The 19,594-nt window shown below is 40.5% G+C and overlaps 2 protein-coding genes across 2 annotated transcripts; one reads left to right on the forward strand and one right to left on the reverse strand.

The window, feature by feature from the left end:
• Window positions 1-1,406: 1,406 nt before the first annotated feature.
• wnt4b (wingless-type MMTV integration site family, member 4b) lies at window positions 1,407-8,384 on the forward strand. Its single transcript, XM_084727269.1, has 9 exons — window positions 1,407-2,651; window positions 2,790-3,035; window positions 3,433-3,586; window positions 5,034-5,118; window positions 5,218-5,349; window positions 6,555-6,697; window positions 6,783-6,923; window positions 7,264-7,426; window positions 7,521-8,384. The coding sequence occupies exons 2-9, from the start codon at window positions 2,947-2,949 to the stop codon at window positions 7,688-7,690; spliced, it is 1,077 nt and encodes a 358-aa protein (XP_084583395.1). The 5' UTR covers window positions 1,407-2,651; window positions 2,790-2,946; the 3' UTR covers window positions 7,691-8,384.
• A 3,295-nt stretch (window positions 8,385-11,679) lies between these two features.
• Window positions 11,680-17,809, reverse strand: cdc42l (cell division cycle 42, like). The gene is made up of 6 exons (XM_084727270.1): window positions 17,695-17,809; window positions 15,385-15,489; window positions 15,147-15,219; window positions 14,933-15,042; window positions 13,512-13,709; window positions 11,680-12,730 (listed from the first exon to the last, which is right to left on the reverse strand). The coding sequence occupies exons 2-6, from the start codon at window positions 15,487-15,489 to the stop codon at window positions 12,641-12,643; spliced, it is 576 nt and encodes a 191-aa protein (XP_084583396.1). The 5' UTR covers window positions 17,695-17,809; the 3' UTR covers window positions 11,680-12,640.
• Between the last annotated feature and the right edge of the window lie 1,785 nt (window positions 17,810-19,594).

Here is a 19,594-nt window from a genome sequence, read left to right on the forward strand (position 1 = left end):
AGGAGGGAAGGGGGCCTACAAGAAACCTGTCTTTGCAGATATAGACAGTGGAGTGTGTGTGTGTGTGGATGGGGTGACCATTTACTCAGGAACTGGGTGTCAGAGGGTTCAGGTGCATGGGCCACCAAATCCTGGACACGGACTGCGACAGACAAATGTTTGGTGTCAGTGCCACACTGACTCATCCAATTCAACAAATGAGCCCTTAAGAGCAGTAAATAAGTTTCATCAGGTGTGACAAGGCTGCAGCAAAACCTGTTTTATTATATCATATTTGTATTATATCTGGGATTAAAAATAAATGTCTTTTAGGTTTAATTTATTCATGAATAAAATTAAGGAAATTACAGCCAACAATGAGTATAGAAGAAAATAAATACCCATATCTATAAAACAATTTAGGCTACAGCTAGCAAAACCAAAATGTAGTGGGCTAACTACAGTTTGATAAAAAAAAAAAAAAAAGACTAATCTAAATATAACATAGGTCTAAAACATTATACCATTAGATTAAAACATGCCATTCTTTAAAAAAGCATGTAAAATGTGAAACAAAGTTTGTTTTTTACTATACTGCATCTGTACTGTACTAGCATCATGGCTAGCTGAAGCTTTGGTAAGCTAGCCAAAGCTAGCCCTGAAGCTAAAGCTAATTTGGCCATTTTTTCCTACCTGTCTCATGTAACTGAAAAATTTATTTTGACACTTCAACAAAAACGAAAAAAGAAAAAGAAACAGCAGATTTTGCTAACTATCTTGCTAGAAGCTAACTAACCTAGTTTAGCAGATTAGTCAAAGCCTCTACAGTGGTGGTATCCAGGCCTCTATGATTTGGCGTCATTAAGTGAGATTTAAAACACATATTAAACTGTTTTAAATAATAGATTTAGTGTACTGTGTTTGTTTTACAGATTTTGTCTTTCTTTTTGGGGCAAAGTTGGTGATAATCAGTCTAAAAAGGCATGAAATTAAGAGTTTACAATTCATGGCAGACCTCAGGGGTATATTCAGGAGCATAAAAGTAGGATTAAAGAAAAATTAGTTTACATAATCAGAAATTTCATGTGAAATAAAAAGAAAAAAGCCCAATGCTCTTTTACAACTCTTATAGCTAAAAGAAACACAAAGTGACAGAAAATTAAAGGCACTGCAACACTGCTTTTATCTACAGATAACATTATATAATGTATTATGTATTTCTCTTCCTGTAATTAGAGGAGTGAGATTCACTGTAACATTGCATCCCCTGCTAAACAGAAAGAAACAAAAAGAGGGAAAACTACTAAAAAACTGTAAAAAGTGCACTTAAACTGAATTACTAAAATCACATATTGCAAATGATTTGCAGTAAACAAAGTTTAATCATGCAATATACTTCATATTGTGTGTTTCTCAGTGTCAGCATAAATTAATAAAGCATTGTATTTTCCCTTACTGACTATTAAATCCACACACATAATGTCATTGATTTTTTTCTCACATGTCACAAACCTGCGTTGTTATTCTTTACTGCTTTTTCCTAACCCCAGTGTAACACTCTCTCCGTATGCCCTCCTTCCCCTCCTATCTCGTGATTTATTTGCCTCAGTTCCAATATTTGTCGGCAGTGTGTTTTCTTCCCCTTGTCTAAATGTCACCCCTTCTTCTAAGACAATATAGGGAGTGGGAGAGAGGGAGAACGAGAGGGCAAATGCGGGGGAGATTGAGGAAGGGGAGGGGGGGGAACTCGTAAAATGAGCAACAAAGTTTGGGAAAATTAAACATTAGGTAAGACACTTTTTCACACGCATATACACGTATACGTGGAAACAGAAGTGCTGTGTCACAGGTTTTGATGTCGGGATTTTGCAGGACATCTGATGGATCAATATTCCTGCAGAGTATTTCTAAAGAGGAAACAAAAGGCTTCAGTTTGTGCTGTCATTAAGTGTTTCTCAGCAGCAAACACACTCCTGCACACGCATTAACATGCATGAATAAAAAAAAACACCTTCACACATACTTATAAGTGATAATCATTAAAAGGGTGCACATAAAGGACAGATTTGAGGTTTCAGACCAAACAAACACAACAGAAAGCATACTTACTCTCTTAATACCTACGCAGTACAACTATTATCCTTCCCAAACCCTCCTCCTCCTCCTCCTCCTCCTCCTCTTCCTCTTCCTCCCCTCCCACGGCATCACTCCACACGCTGGATCCAGCCTGTCCTCTTTCTCCCACCCTCATTCTCTACCTCCTTTATAACCCATCACTCCCATCTCAGTACTCTCACTCATTCTCGCTGGTTCAACCTGGAATGGACACATTTGTTTTCTTGGGAACAAAAGCGAACACTTGCTGACAATGCTATTCCACTTAAATTAGAATTTTACCAGCAGTTCTGGATGTTAAGTTTTGATTTTTGGGGGGTAGATTTTACTAAAAATGTTGAATTAAATTGGGACACGTGGACTAATTTTTGCGTCTAAAGGATGAGTTTTGCTCGCAGTTTGTAAAACAGTCCTGTGAGCATGCTTTTGCTGTCACTGACAGCACAAGTGAAGAAGCTGATGAACAACTTTATTGATTGAAATTTGGATTAAATTTCAATTTGATCAACTCAGTATCAAAAAAGAAGGATAACTGGATATCGCAGGACTATGAACTGGTAAGAATCAGTGTAACTTTTGCAAAATAATGTGTAAAGTGGCATGAAATTAAAGTGTTATTGAAGGTGAAATGATGAATTATCAACTCCTCCAGCTGTCTTTTTGTCTCTGATCTGTTGACTTTGTCATTTGAACAGATATGCGGGGATCATCCCCAGACTCTGCACCAGAAACATAAACCGACACCACGACAAACAGACAGACAGACACATCACTTCAACTGTGGAGACGGGCAGCGTGCTGTCCAAAGACCCAGCCTGACGCACGGAGACGGACAGACAGACGGACAGTCTGATGCCAACTGTCTCCACTGTCAATCTCACGGCACCACTCCTCCTCCTGTTGCTATGGGCAACCCACCCCACCATGGCAACCAACTGGCTGTAAGTCTAGCGTGCGAGGGAGGAAGAGAAAGAGGGAGTTTGTTTGTCATGCTATAACTTTTAAAAGATGGTGACATGTCTCTAAATCTCTTTCAGTCGCTCCCCTCTCTTTTCTTTGTCTCACTCCTGGTGACCTTTTCTCTTTTCTTTCTCCCGGCCTTCACTGTGTGACTTCTCTGTCCTCTCTGCCTGCTCTTCCTCTTGTTTCCATCCGCTCTAAAACTCTGCCAGGTCGTTACTTCTTCATCTTCTTTTCCTGTTCTTCATGTGCTCTTCCTCTTATGCTCCCTCTTCCTTTCCTTCATTACGCGTCCTCTCCTTGTTTTTTGGTCTCCCTTCCAATAATTTCCTGCTCTGAGTCACTATACCACTCCCCACCCTGCCTTCTGTTTCCCAGCTCCCTGGCGAGACTGCCTCGCTCCAGGCCCGTGTCCGGTGCTGCCCCATGTGCGCGGCTGAGGGGGCTGACCCCGGGGCAGGTGGGGGTGTGCAGGGCGCGAGGGGAGGTCATGGAGTCCGTACGCAAGGCGGCCGAGATGGTCATAGAAGAGGTATGGTCAGAGGGCAGAAAGTGTCAGGGTCGTGACCTGCAGGCATCAACACTATTTGCCTCAAAACTAGGGCTGGGTGTCATCCAGAAATTTTTGATACCAGTACAGATACCTTGGCTTTGATCCACATTCCCCAACAATACTTTCCCAAATCAATTATCATTTTAACAAAAAGAAAATTATATCACACATTGTGGTACAACTATTCTCTTTAAAGGAAGAAGCTGTTCAAAGATCTGTTGTTAAAAGAACCAAACAATGATCCCGTCTCTGGGTGTAGCAGAGTGTTTTCCTGCATGCCTCTGAGGCACATCACCACACTCTTAGAAATAAAGGTTCCAGAAGGGTTCTTCCTGAAGGGCCAACTCTCCCCTGGAAACATTTGCTTTCGAGGAACCTTTTTTTTTTTTTTTTAAAGAAATAGTTTGTTGTAAGACATTGGGCTCCATTAAGAATTTTTTTTTCATTGTTGAAATCCTTGAAGAACTCTTTCATTAAGGGTTTGTCAATTTTTTATAGCATATAACAAAAGGGCTCTCAGTAGAACCCCTTGGGTGAGTTCTAGATAAAACCCTTGAAATATAAAAAAAAAAGTTGTGCATAGAACTCCCTGGATGTGTTCTTGATAAAACCCTTGAAATATAAAAAGGTTCTCAGTACAACTCCCTGGGTGGGTTCTAGATTAAACCCATGAAATATAAAAAAGTTTTTGGTGGAACCCCCTGAGTGTGTTCTAGATAAAACCCTTGAAATATAAAAAGGTTTTCAATAGAACCCCCTGGGTGTGTTCTAGAGTCAATCCTTGAAATATAAAAAGGTTCTCAGTTGAAAACCGTGGGTGTGTTCTTAATAAATCCATGGAATATAAAAAGGTTCTTGGTAGAAGCCCCTTCTTTTTGGCACCCTTAGAAGGTGGAAAGGTTCTGGATAGAAGTTCCAGAGAGGATCTGTGTGGAACCATTACACAATAGAAGGGTTCTCTCTGGAACCTCTCATAGGGTTTTCTAGGTGGAACCTTAAACAGCCTTTACGTTGGGTTTTACGTGGTACTCTCTGAAATGGTTCCAAGTGGAACCTTTATAAGAGGTTCTAACATGAACCAGAAAGGATTCTCCTATGGGGACAAGCCAAAAGACCCTTTATGGTTCTAGTTAGGACCCTTATATCTAAGAGTACGGCGTTATTAGATCTTGGTACAAATGTTCTTAATGGCTCACTGACACTAATGAGATTTACTCCTTAGTTACTGAAATTTGGTATCGAATGACGAGTCATTTTTTTAAGACTCGATAGTATTGAAGCGGTCAGTGCCATTAAATTGTGTTGTAGCTGCAGTTTGGTACTCAGCCCTTCTCAAAACAGACTAATTTCATAATGCTGTCATTATCGGAATTATCAGTGTGTGTTGGACCTGATCAATTTTACATCATCTCACTGTCAAACTCAGTGCCAGCACCAGTTCAGGAATCGCCGCTGGAACTGTTCCACCACCCCACGTGGGATCAATGTATTTGGCAGAGTCATGAACCAAGGTATGCTCTTATCCTCATGGAGAATTACCCGCTAATGAACCCACGCATCTCATACGCAAGCTCAAAATAAGAATTTCCGCACCTCTGTTTTGGATTCAGGGACTCGTGAGGCGGCCTTCGTGCACGCTCTGTCCTCAGCGGCCGTGGCGGTGGCTGTGACCCGGGCCTGCACCCGCGGGGAGCTGGAGAGGTGTGGCTGTGACAGGAAGGTCAGGGGGGTCAGCCCCGAGGGTGAGCCTGGATTCTATTGCATGAAAATGTAACGGTGCATCCACACTGAGTCATACAGACACAAAACATAAAAAAAAACAAAACTGCTGCTACACTGTTTTCTGTCTGTTAAAACTTTTAAAATATGAAGAACTCAAGTCCACTTCCTGTCATCTCATGGCAGGTAAAACACCTGTGCTATGACATTACTGATTAGATCAGGGGTGGGAAATTAGTTTTCATGGGGAGCCACGTGAGAAATTGATCGGGCTGCTGTGGGCCAGACACAAAAGTGATTTAAGGACCTAATAATGGTCGAATCTCTAATGATGAAGTAGACAGAAGTGTTCTGTATAGGGCACAATGGCACAAACATGTCTATGAGCTAATATATCGCTAACACGGTAATGAACTTCTACTGGTGGTCATCTTTTCCAAATAGTGATGTGATGTGATGGAATTGTGAACTCTTATTTTTTAGTTGGCAGGTTCCAAAACTTTGAATTTTACAGTAGGCCATGCATGCTGGATACAAGTTGCAAAAACAGTGAGAGCAACAGCAGAATAATGCAAACAACAGTTGCACAGGACTGAGTGCATAAAATTTAATAGTAAAGTTAATTAGCGTTAGCACATTAGCAATGATCACAGCACAGTCCCTTTTCAGGATAAAGGCCCCATAACGGTTTAACGGTATGACAGATTATAGCTCTTATATTTGTTATATTTTAATTCCAATATTTCCAGGTGTTCATGATGGCCTTGCGTGAAACATCACATCAGTGGTCCGAATCAGGACCCCAGGCTTAATTTTACCCAGGTTTGGATTAGATTGTGGTCATTATGTATAAAAGATTGACAGACAGCAATGTAGCAGCAGCTGTTTTTTTTCATTGTGTGACACATTGTTGGATTTAGATTTAACAGCCATCTTAATCAGCCATCTTACCCTTCCTATGTCCTGCCCCTTTTCGCTCTGTGTTCCAAGAACATTTGAGCAAATCTGGTGTGCCAATATGAACTTATTTAAGATGGGAGCATATCACTTTTCCAGATCCACCAACAGTGTCTTTCAACTGTCTTCCTGAGTTTTCTAAGTACAGGAAACAGCAAAGCAAGCTAGTACCAAGCTTGCTCAACTGTGCAGAGTGAAAAGGAGCGGGACTCGGGAAAGATCAATTGTTTCAAGGGTTCAGTGATCCACTGTACTTTCTCTCCAACCATAGGTTTCCAGTGGTCAGGGTGCAGCGACAACCTCTCCTATGGTGTGGCTTTCTCCCAAACATTTGTGGACGAACCAGAACGAGCCAAGGGGCTGTCAGCAGGGCGACCGCTCATGAACCTCCATAACAACGAGGCCGGCCGAAAGGTTGGTGGTGGCGCTCTTTGACGACGTCTCACTTCGTTTCCAGCTTTGTCGTCTTCTGTTGCATTCATCATCCTCTCATCCTCAGGCCATCCTCCACAACATGCAGGTGGAGTGTAAGTGTCACGGCGTCTCTGGCTCCTGTGAGTTGAGGACCTGCTGGAAGGTTATGCCTCCATTCAGACGTGTCGGCGTTGTGCTCAAGGAACGCTTTGATGGAGCCACAGAGGTATCAGCATGTGCCACAACTTCCTATGAAACCTTGAAAGTTCCCAGTCTCTCTCAAGGAAACTAAAAAAGAAAGAAGGGTCATGATATCATTAACCAAATTCTATGCTTTGATTGGTGCCTTTTCTGTTGAAGTTTATGGGAGATTCATGGAAAAACCCAACATATCTGTCGTATGACTGTTGATGAATTACCAAGTAGCCTGATTGACATTGCATCTCCCATAACAGAACTGACACCAAAGTCTGGAGCAATGAATGTTGGTTGATGATTTAAAGACCCTTCCTTCTTTTTTAGTTTTCTCTGTCTATCTAGCTCTCTCAACATCCTCCTCCGCTTAGGTTCGTCTGACTCGTATAGGATCTAGGACAGCCCTGCTCCCCCGTGACCCACAGGTCAAACCCCCTGCTGCCAGAGACCTTCTGTACCTTGCGCCCTCACCAGATTTCTGCCATCTCGACCCTGACAACGGTATCCCCGGGACTGCTGGTAGGAGATGTAACGGTAAGCTCGACGGCAAGACAATCCTGATAATCTTATCGTGAAAATCTAAACGATCACACAAAAACGATGTCACTCTCTTCTAAAACACACCCAGGAACCTCTCGGTTGGCGCCAGATGGCTGTGAGCTGGTGTGCTGCGGGCCGGGGTACAGAGCGGGCCGGGCTGAGGTGGTGCAGCGGTGCTCCTGCAAGTTTTCCTGGTGCTGCTCGGTCCGCTGCCAGCAGTGCAAGAACACGGTCACGATTCACACCTGCAGAGTCTAAACAAGACCAAACCGCCTGAGCAGAAAGACCCGAACAAACCACTAGACAGACACTCTTGAACACAAGACAGCGTAGACAATAATTAATTCACACCTTTAGCAAATGATCTTAAAAGCAGTCTTAATTTAACTCATTTTTGGCTGAAGGAGTGAGGCCGGAGTTAAGTTTGTAAAATCAGCAAAGTTAGAACACATGTAAAAACAAAGAACCATGACAGAGCATCAACTGTAGAGAAACAAACAAAAATCACCTTCAGAGACAGAAAGGTGGGCAAGCACAGACATGCATGCACACGAATACACATGAACACACTCAGCAGTTAATCTCACACTGAACTGACAAAGCTTTTAAAGCTGAACTTAACCAGAACTAACAGGGAAACATCAATGCACTGTTTTTATTTTACGCAAAACTATTCACATTGTGTCCTAGACTAGCAGGTCTTTGAATGTTGACTGTATTTATGTCTTCCTCTTGATTTTCTGGTTTATTTATTTATATATCCGAGTCTTTGCTTCACATCAGCCTCCAGCAGCGACATCTTTAATAGCAAGAATAACTTCTACTTACATCAGTGTCTGTCTTGTGTTTTGTCCCTCACCTTCATGTGAAACTCTTCTGTATGTTCCTGCACAAGCAGTGCTTTTAGGGCTGTTCAAAAAAAATCTAATAAATACAGTAGTTTTATCCAAAATATGTGTTTCTTGAATTTCTTTTGACCAGACGTGTAAAATATCGTCATTGGTGAAAGTCCTGAATAAGGCACATGTAGGTTACCTGCAAAGTTAAAGGTCCCCCATGGAGTTTTTGACCGCTGGAGGCACTACGAAGCAATGTTCTGATGAGCGAGTCCCTGTTTTAAGGATGGAACAAACAACCCTGATTCCTGTAAATAAAAACAGAATGCAAAGATTTGAAAATCCTTTTGCACCTATATTCAGCTGCAAACAGTACAACTGCAAGATATTTGATGCTCAAACTGATTTTCTTTTCAAATATACATTTATTCTGAATTTGATGCATGCAGCATGTTCCAAAAAGAGGAGCAACAAGAGACTGAGAAAGTTGTGGAATGCGCAAAAAACCCTGGTAAACGATATTGCTGCATGGGAGCTGGAAAACTTTGGATAACCGTCAGTAAACAGTTCGTTGCTGCATCTACAAATGCAAGTTAAGACGCTACCATGCAAAGACAAAACCATATATCAACAATGTCCAGAAGCGCTGTGGACACACTGACGCAAAGTGGAATAGTCTGCTGTGATTTAACTTCAAAAGCCAACATCTGTGATGGCATGGGGGTGTGTTAGTGCCCATGGCATCATGGGTAGCTGTCACTTTTGTGAAGGCTGAAAGGTACATACAGGTTTTGGAGCGACATATGCTGCCATCCAGACGGTGCCTTTTTCAGAGACATCTCTGCTTATTTCAGCAAGACAATGCCAAACCACATTCTGCATGTGTTAAAGCAGAATGGCTTCTCACTAAAACAGTTCAGGTACAAGAAAGGCCTTCATTGTGTCCAGGCCAGTCTTCCACTGAAAATGTGTGGTGCGTTATGACGCACAAAATACGACAACTGAGATATCTGACTGTTGAGTCATACATCAAGCAAGAATGAGAAAGGATTTCAGTGTCCTCAGTTCCCCAACACTTACTGAGTGTTATAAAAAGAAAAGGTTATTTAGCACAGTGATAAAAATACTCATGTCTCAACTTTCTTGGAGGCATATAATTCAGAATGAGCGTATATCTACAAAAAGCTATTATTTACATTTCCCACAGCATCCCAACTTTTTGCACATGAGTGAACATGCACAGCTGTAGTTCAGAGGCGTTCACGGGCTGTTTCTTGTATATATATGTGCAGGTTTTTGTATTACGTTTGTGTGTTTTTTTTCTTTTCACCACCATCCACTTGAGTAACATGATGCACATTTCTGTCGACTGCAGAGCGTGGCAAAGCAAGTATGTGGTGTGTGCAGGCCGTAAACCACAGATTGACGTGCAATCTTGCAATGCATCAGCAAAAGGCAAGGAAGAGAAGTGCCAGCTGATGTGAACAATGTCGGTTTCAAAATATTCAAAGAGTCTGTTTACACCTGGTATTAAAACAGCTGGAGGGACAGGTGTGAATGCGCCCGTGACACATTATTAAGGATGCACTTGAGATCGGATCACACAGGCCACATTCAGAGTCTGAGCCACAGGTGACCACATTCTTTTTCCGCAGTGTGTAGACAGTGTGTCCCGGGCAACACTGAAGGACCGCCTACTCAGCTGACGTCTTCTAAGTCCATTATTTGATTCCCTGTAATAAAAACTACTGAGCTCTCTTACCTGTCGGGACAAGCAGCGGATGTTTGTGAGCGCCACACAATTTTGAGAGTTGTTGAGTGAGAAAAACACATAAACACTGTCTATGACAAATTCTTAAAGGTATAATCTGCAATATTTCCCTAAAACACATTGTATAGACTCATAATACACAATCCCTTTCAATCATCACTCGTGATCCACTAGAAGTGTGTGGTGGTGGTGGCTGTATCTACACCTAGACCTGCCCTCTGCCTTTATTTCCTTATTTCTTTTCATTATTTTGCTTTGCTCAGGATGTTTTACCCACCTAAAATGTTAGTATTTGACATCATGATTTGTTTAGGAACAGCTCCGACAAATCCTGCTGACTCCACCTTTAATATTTAGGCCTTCTTGCAATGTTATACATCAAAAGTTATTTCTTTCTTTGAGGAAAAAAACATTGTGCCTGTTTGTCCCAGTGTGTTGGCCACAACTGCTGCCCTGCCAGTTAAAAATAACACATTTAGAGCTGGGAAATGAAATTGCTATGGCATATTCTTAACCAGTTGTGCCTTTTTGTAAATTCAGCATTAAATGCAATACATTACATTGTTTCTTTCCTTGTAAAAAAAACACTGAGTTGCAATGCATTGTGTCTTTCCCCGACTGTCATTAATTCCTTTCTTCATCATCCGTCACTGCATGTCCACTGTAGGAGCTAATACCAGGGAGTAGGAACCTTTTGGAGGAACTTGGCGCGTTTCCATCGCAGAGACCAGGGTCTAAATTAAGTTCTGGGAACATTATTTTACCCCCTAAAAAGTCCCTGCTTGGTGGGTAGTACTTTCCAAAACTTTGGGTTAAGACTTGCAACACTGAGGAAAGCAGGAGACAGATGGACGGATTATTAAGTCCAGGCCTTATTTAGCATTTATGCTGACTGGGAACAATGCACAAATAATCATACCTGTCAATTACAACGGTTACTACATCGTCCATGGCATCATGATTGTGTGTCGCGCCCAAGACAGCCATTGCTTTTTCACAGGTCAGTGGTATAATTTGTCTAATCTTTGTGGGTCTTTAGGCTGCCCAGGAAACACATAGACAACAACAGGCTGAAAGAACTTTTCAGTCCCGTGAAAAGTAGCTCCTGGGACTAAAATATCTGGATAGTTTGGTTGGAAATGCAGCTTGTGATACGAAAACATCAGAAGCATCCACAAGGTCAAAGAAAGTGTGCAGGTAAAATACGAGGCTCATCGGGGCTGACAGGGGAGTTTAGGGTGGCACTGAAATTTAAACAAAAGGAATTAAAAGTTAAATCTTCCTATTAAGTGACCAAATTAACATTCAACTGTCTCGTGTTCGAACATATAGAGCAGGGAGGTGAGACCTGATCACAAGTGATCCCTCAAGAAGCATTTGTAGATGCATTGTAATGCAAGGTGTGAACTTACATGCTCAGAGTTGTGATTGAATCACCCAAGACACATGTTAATACCAAGTATGAAGAGCCTCAGAGGTGACACCTTTGGTCTGCCTCAAGGACACATGACAAACACAGACTACAGACACTTCATGAGAAAAACTCCACACCTCTACTGTGGCTAGCGAGAATTATCTCTCACGATTTGTCAGACATGCAGCATTCTCCCTCGAACAAAAAAAACAATGGCTACTATCCATGTCATTAAACCATTTTATTAAAAATATCCTGCGATTACAAACACCCAGAAATTTACTAGCAAAGGTTATCCTCTCAATCTCTATCAAGATTAAGAACTATCAAAAAATATTACAACTTAATTTGTTATATTATCAATCGCTCAAAGTTGGTAGTCAAGCAATAAAAAAAAAAATCTTGATAAAATAAAAACTCAAGTTTCAAAATGAATAACCGCTAAAAAAATTTTTTCCCAAAACAGAGTCACAGAATTAATACAATATACACAAAATAGGAATAAAATAGAAATTCTTAAGTCAACTGAAGATGGGAAATGTGTAAAAATGCACTTGGCCTCCCCAGAAAGTCTCGGGGAATTGGAAGAACGTAACGAAAACAGACATCTACCTTTAGTTTGGAGTGACAAAAAAAAAAACCTCTTTCATTATTCAATCCAAAAGGAAAGCAAGAGTAGAGTACCACTTAACATTAAGTTGCCCCTTTTGAATGAACTAGTTCACTGATAAACTCAATGTTAAAAGTGTTTCCCGTTTATATTTCCCAACACTGGCTTTATAAGCCCAAACAGGCCACAATACGTAAAACACAGAGGAGGCTGAAGGCAAACAGAATCTTTTTTTGGAGCAACAGTGACAGGCAGGGGGGGCCCGCCCCACCTGAATATTTGTAGAGAAAACACTGCAATTTTAAAAGCTTTAAGAAAAGGAGATAGTTGACACTTACTGCATTAACTGCATGCTGAAGTTTGGCTCCCTCAGCCTCTTTCAAAGTTTATTTTGAAGGCACAATCAGTGTACACGTGTATTAGAATAAGTCTCAATGGCATCTCTGTACCTCCCTTCCCCATTTGTTTTGTCCTTTTTTTTTTTTTTTTTTCATAATGGCCATTGATCTTTCCTGATGCTTTGATTCACCCCGCCTACATGTCTCACACCGTCACATCTCTCGCTGTCGTTGTTCATCTATAGCAGCACACACTTTCTCTTGGTTTTGGTCTCGGGAGGCTCCAGGGCTGCCAGGATGGCCTCGTCAAACACATTCTTAAGCCCTCGCTGGTTGAAAAGAAGCGAAAACAAGACAAAAAGAGAGCAAAAATTAGAAGGATGTTTGTTATTACTGCCCGATTTTAACATATGTCATGTTGTTTTCACTTTAAAGTGATAGTTTGGATAGTTTGCCAGATGTTGTTAGGCACCATAGAATAATAAAAATAATGCAATATTTGCAATAGTTTAAGACATACCACATTGTGGTAAAAGGAATTTACAAAACAGTTTAACAACTTGAGCAGATAAAATACAATAGCAGATGATACAGGGTCTGTCTGAGTACAGCCTTTTCCAAACCAACCAAACTTCATTCACGAAATCGGTAATTTTACTCCGCAAAAGGCAGGAGTGTTCTGGGATACCACTGCCTGTTATTGTGTGACTGCAATGTTTTAAAAGGTTAGTTTGGATTCACCAGAGTCACATTATAACACAGATGAACTAATGGATCGAGGCAGCGGTAGAACAGAAACTCCCATGTTCTGCCAGATAAAATGAATGTTATTGCAGAAAGATGCTGGTTGAGTTACAAAAAGCCATATTTTGCTCATATAAGGGTGGTTTCCTGTCAGAAAAGTGGTGTAAATTCTCTAAATGTAGCATAAGCTTAAACAGATATTGATTTTTTTTTTGTTGGGACTTTTTGAAGTGGTACATTTTGCTCCCGACCCTGTCCACAGCAGGACATTACTTAGCTTCCTATACCAGTACTCCCGCTGCTTCTACAAACCGGGGGTCTGCTGACCGCCGTCTACTGTAGGTAATACAGAACAATGGCCCGTACCTGCGTCAGAGCAGAGCACTCCACGTATTTGACAGCCTTCAGCTCACGGGCCAGCTTCTCTCCGCTCTCAGGATATAGGGGGCGCTGTTTGTTCTTGGCCAGCTTCTCGATCGTGTTGCTGTCTTCCCGCAGGTCCACTTGTGTGCCCACTAACAGGAAGGGTGTGCGTGGGCAATGGTGAGAAATCTCAGGAACCCACTGGGGGAAAAAAGAAAATATAAAGATTAAATTCACACTCTCTTTCTTCCTGACTAGGACCAGAGGTCTCAGTACTTTTCTGGTGCTGAACGAAATATGCTTGTCGCTCTGAATACTGAAAACTGTTTGAGAGCTGACACTGAATGTCTGGTCAGATTTCTTAGCCCTGTTTGTTTATTCTTTGTTCAGATCATTCTTGATTTAAATTAAAATTCTGAAATGATTAGTAGATTAATCAAATAGTCTATATCTAATCTATAACTATTTTGATAATATATTAATTGTTTAAAGGTCCAGAGATTCAAGATGTTTACTGTCACACTGCTGATAAAAGTAAAATGCTGCATTACAAAAATAAGAGTTAGTTAAGTTATAAAAGCCAGAACAATAATAATGAAAATAAAAGTACACAGTAATAGAATAAAATGTGCATTTACAAAATAAAATGTGATTTTAAAATAAAATATTCAGTACAAAGACATATACACACAAACACAAATGTAGAATGAACAAATATAGAAAGCAAAGGCTGCATAGGTTTTGAAATATAAAATGTAAAATTTATTCATTTTTTTAAATTAATAAAGAAGGGGGGTCAACTGGAGAATATGGCAAGTCTTTTTTTTTTTTTAAATGGAGGCTGCTTTGTTGAGCTACCATGTTTCTTTAGTGGTCAAACCAAACACTGGCCCTAGATCCGGCCTGCTGCATTTTTCATGAGCTTTGTGGCCACCATAGTTTCTCCTGCACACTTGTACTGGGAGGGTGAGGCGAGGGGTATTCATCTCACTGCTAATCTCACTGCTACATGCCACTAAATCCTTCACACTCAACCTTTAAGTATTCTTAAAAAAAAAAAAAAAAGCCAAACATTTCCTTGGTCCAGCTGCTCAAATGAAAGGATTTGTCACCTTTTTCATGTGAAATGTCAGTAAACTGATTATCTTTGGATTTTGGATTGTTGGTCGGCCAAAATCTGACATCACCTTAGGTAATAAATAAATTGTGGTGGGCATTTTTCACCATTTTATTACAGAATATATACCTAATGATCATCCAGTTAATTGAGAAAATAATCTGCCCATTTATCTATAATGAAAATAATCCTAACTATTCCTGTCTGTCAGACACATTCTGCAAACCAGCATTTTTAACAACAATAGCTCAAGGTTATGTGTCTCTTCAATGAGTGAAAAAAAAAAGAAAAAAAAAGAAAAACTGACCTTCTCTTTGACGTTTTCAAATGACGAGGGGGAGACGACCGAGAAACATACGAGGAACACGTCTGTCTGTGGATAGCTGAGAGGACGCAGCCTGTCGTAATCCTCCTGACCTGAGAACAGCAATCACAAGAGACACAGACAAGTTCTCCTATTTGTTTTCAGAGTGAGACAAATAAGAGAAAAAAGACATTCAGTTCAAAGACATTCATGTTACCTGCTGTGTCAAATAAGCCGAGTGTGTAGGGCTCTCCCCCAATCATCACTGTCACTGCATAATTGTCAAAAACCTTTGAAAAAAGACAAATAATTTGATGAAAACAAAAGGCAGCATGATTAATTCCATTGTATTTTGGCCACGGAAAAATACTGAATGGAAAACGTGGTTCTAAGTCAATGCCTTTATGACATACAGTACTTTTTAACATGACTCGATGTTTACTACATCTTCTTACCGTAGGCACATATTCTGAGGGGAACTTGTTAGTTGTGTAGGAGATCAGTAAGCAGGTCTTTCCTACTGCACCGTCCCCGACCACTACACATTTTATAGTCTGCATCTGCAGGGAAACAACACAACCGTGTCAGCAAATACAGGATACCACACATTCAGCCAGACACCGAGAGAGGAAATAATACACAGGGAGTCTAAGTATTATCTTCACCAGGACAAAGTGAAGTCAAATCACATAGAGAATGGCGACATGTTTACATCAACAGGTCAGGCAACGTGTCAAGTGACAGACTGACAAGAGCTACTATGTGTAATTATTTATAACCATTTAGTATGGGACAGTGGTGAACAGTAACTAAGTACAGTTACTCAAATAATGTACTGCACTTCAATACAGTTTTGAGGTACTTGAGTATTTTTTATTGCTTTTTCTCTGTTACCAGAGGGATATGTTGTTTTTTTTTTTTTTACTCCAACTTAACTTAACCAGGCAGCTACAACTAGAGCTGCAAGAATCAATTAATCAATTACTAATCAACTACTACATTACCTGCCAGCGATTTTGATAATCAGTTAATCATTTTGAGTGATTCTTTATTTTTAAAAATGTCCAAATTCTCTCATTTCAGCTTCTCAAACATGAATATTGTTTGGTTTATTTAGTCCTGTTTATCAGTAATGTATCAGTAATAATAATCCAATAATGTAATATAACACTTTAAAAGGGCCAGTTCTGCTGCCTAATGCACGTCTGCTCTGCTAACATTATCCAGTGGGTACAAGAGATTGAGATTGTACGAACAAAACATATTGATAGCTGTGTTAAGTATGATGCATTTGTACAAAATAAACTGTCCTGCATTATTTGAAGTATGCTCATTAACATTAGCTCAACTGAACTTGACCAGCTCTTACGTTATTATGCATTAGTATTGATAACTATATCTGCAACAATTAGCCGATTGAATAAAATTAGTTGCCAACTATTTTGTTAATAAATAAATTGTTTCAGTAATTTTTTAAATTAAAAATGTCAAGTATTTGCAGAGTTCAGCTTCCTAAATGTAAGGATTTGCAGCTTTTCACTGTAATTAATGACAGTAAATGAAAGAGTGTTGGCTGGGCAAAGGAAGCAATTTGTAGATGTCATTTTGAGCTCTGTGAAATTATGAGCTTTAATGAGCCTGGTGGGCCACTGGGCTGCAATACACTTGGGGAAAGCCTGTATAAATGGGGTGAACAAAATAATAGAAATACCTGTCAGTAGTAAGAGTTTAAGAAAGAAGTAAGATTTAAATCTTTGTGTGAGCTGTCACTTGAAAGACAATCAGAGTCTAATGAATTCTAATGATTCTAATGCTTTCTTACATGCAGGTGTGATGGAAAGACCAACGATTTACCAAAAACACACAGACAGAGATGATATCAACTGTGAAACCATCCAGATTATCCGCTACAGAGTGGAATCTGACTGATGATGTTCTACTCAATTTTTAATAAAGACAAAAAAAATGTAGACATAAGTGGAAAGGAAACTATAATTTCTCAATTAGCTGACTACTTTATTGACTACTATTGTTCCCATTTTGTGTTGTTATTTTCTTTGGCAACTAGAGTGCTCATAGATTGAGAAATAATAACAGTAGAGAAGATATTAAAAAAAAGCTATGCCTGTTAATACATGTGCATGGCAAATATTATTGATGGCAGTGAATCACTTCCGCATAGGCAACATACCAGAGATGCTGAAGAAGAAAAAAAAAAGGACGGCCTATTAGTTCAATGTGATTTAGAAGGAGATACTGCCCAACACTTCCGCTAAATAACCAATTCGTCGGATTAACTGGGGGCTGAAAAGTGCCGCTCAAACTTTAATTAAACACTTAAAATTTAGAAGCAATAAACACCATGAACCACGATCAGTTAAAGTCGAGCCTGATTGTAGCTATTAGTTAGTTATTGAGTGACTGCTCAGATTGATAAAGTGAGAAAATGAAAATGAAAACTGTCACATTGTTACACCGGTTAGTTAACTCACTACAATAATAACAGCTCACTTTTAAACGACAGACACAAAAGAATAACCGTACAGCCAGAGGTGACAACTTCATTAACCTGACTGATGTTAGCCAACACTAAATTAAGCTTGAAGGCTAGGAAACTTTAACACACCGTGAGTTTAAAACAATTAATAAACAAGCGTTTCCTCTCGGTAGACACTTTATACTGTTCCTGTTACTCTGCTACACGTGTCCCATAGTGTAATTAAACACACGTAGTTATTTCAGACAGTTTTTCTAACTCTACTCACCGTTTTTCTTCAGACAGGTTAGGCGTTGGTTACATCCGGGTTTGAGGGTCGAGTTACTTTTTTGCGCAGGCGCACATCAGGTGAGCCGCAGTCATAGCTGTAGAATAGAAACACCGCCACCTGCTGGACAGAACCGCACACAGCAGGTGTGCTATCTATCTATCTATCTATCTATCTATCTATCTATCTATCTATCTATCATATATGTTTTAAAAAAATCTGACAATTGAATTTTCTAAAACCCAAAGACTCTTCATTTACTATCATAAATAATGATAATAATAATAATAATAATAATAATTAAAGCTGCAAGCAGCGTTTTACGGGCCCTCGCACCCCCGCGCCACTCGGGGGGGCCGGCGGCCGCGGCCTCGTGGCAGGATTCGCCCCGGGCGAAGAGGCTCTGTGATTGTCACGGCCTTTTGACGTCCCCTTAAGGAATTCCACGTCGCTTCCTGACGCCGCTAGGTGGCGCTGTGAGTATGTCTCCTGCTTGTCACGTGGATGTGTTCAGACCAGGACTTCTATGACACTTGTGAAGTTTAGTGGGGATCGGACCATGTCCGCCCAAGTTATGGCAATTTCGTGTTTCATGGCGAGACATCAAACTTCGCCGCCACCTGACGGCCACACCCTTCAAAGGGGGCGTAAATCTTTAATACCTTTTGATCACAATGTTGTCTAGATGGTACACAGTGATTTTGAACCCGTTCTGATCAATCCTGTAGTAGGAGTTCGTTAAAATACGACACGTGAGAAACGCCAAAAATGGACGCAAAATTCAAAATGGCTGACTTCCTGTTGGGTTTGGGCAATGGGTCCAAGAGGCTTTTTTGTGCGTCTGGGTGTGATACATATGTGTACCAAGTTTCGTGCATGTCGGTGAAACATGCCGCAGGGGCTGATGTTTAAGGGGCGTGGCCAAACTATTTGGCCACGCCCATTAACGAAACTCATATCACATGTTCAGGCCTGGACCGTTAACGCACATGTCAAGTTTCAGGCAGATTCGAATAAGTATAGTGAAGTTAATGCTAATTTTTCATTTTTGGCGAAACATCAACTTCGCCGCTCCGTCACGGAAAGACAGTGTGACATCATGGCACGATTTTCATAATACACGATTATCAACATGTTAAAGACGGTTTGACCAGATTTGAGTTGGATATGGTCAACGTGCTTGGAGCAGGACCTCAAAGAGTAAAACATGTCATTTCCTGTCGCCACCAGGGGGCGCTATGACAATTACAGAATATTGTGACATAGATGTGTTCAGGGCGGGACTATTATCCATCACAGCAAGTTTGGTGCAGATCGAACCATTTATGCTAAAGTTATAGCAATTTCGTGGTTTTTGATGTGGGTGTTGCGAGATATCAAAATTCGCCCTTCCGCAGCGACCGCGCCCTTCAACGATACGAAGATCTTTTAATAACTTTTGATCACACAGTTGTGGAGCTCACACAAACCGATTTTGAAGTCATTTCAATGAAATCTGTAGGAGGAGTTCGTTAAAGTATGACGTGTGAAAATGGCCAAAAATGACCTTATTTTGAAAATACAATTCAAAATGGCCGATTTCCTGTTGGGTTTAGGGGGTTGCTCCAAGAGGCTTTTTTGTCTGTCCCGGCATGATACATATGTGTACCAAATTTCGTACGCCTAGGTCAAAGTTAAAGCAGGGGGCTTCAATTTTGAAAACTGTTAGGGGGCGCCATTGAGCCATTTTGCCACGCCCCTTTGTAACGACCATAAAATATCGAATTTTTCGCAAGACCTGATGAGTGTGCAAAAATCTGGGACTTTTTGAGCCTGTTTAGGCCCTCAAAAATGCGATCTTAGGGGAAAAAGATAAATAATAAGAAGAAGAATAATTCCTTCAGTTTCAATAGGGCCTCGC

Source organism: Lutjanus erythropterus, chromosome 9, assembly GCF_056507025.1.
Source record: "Lutjanus erythropterus isolate fLutEry1 chromosome 9, fLutEry1.hap2, whole genome shotgun sequence".
In the NCBI taxonomy this organism is placed as follows: domain Eukaryota; kingdom Metazoa; phylum Chordata; class Actinopteri; order Lutjaniformes; family Lutjanidae; genus Lutjanus; species Lutjanus erythropterus.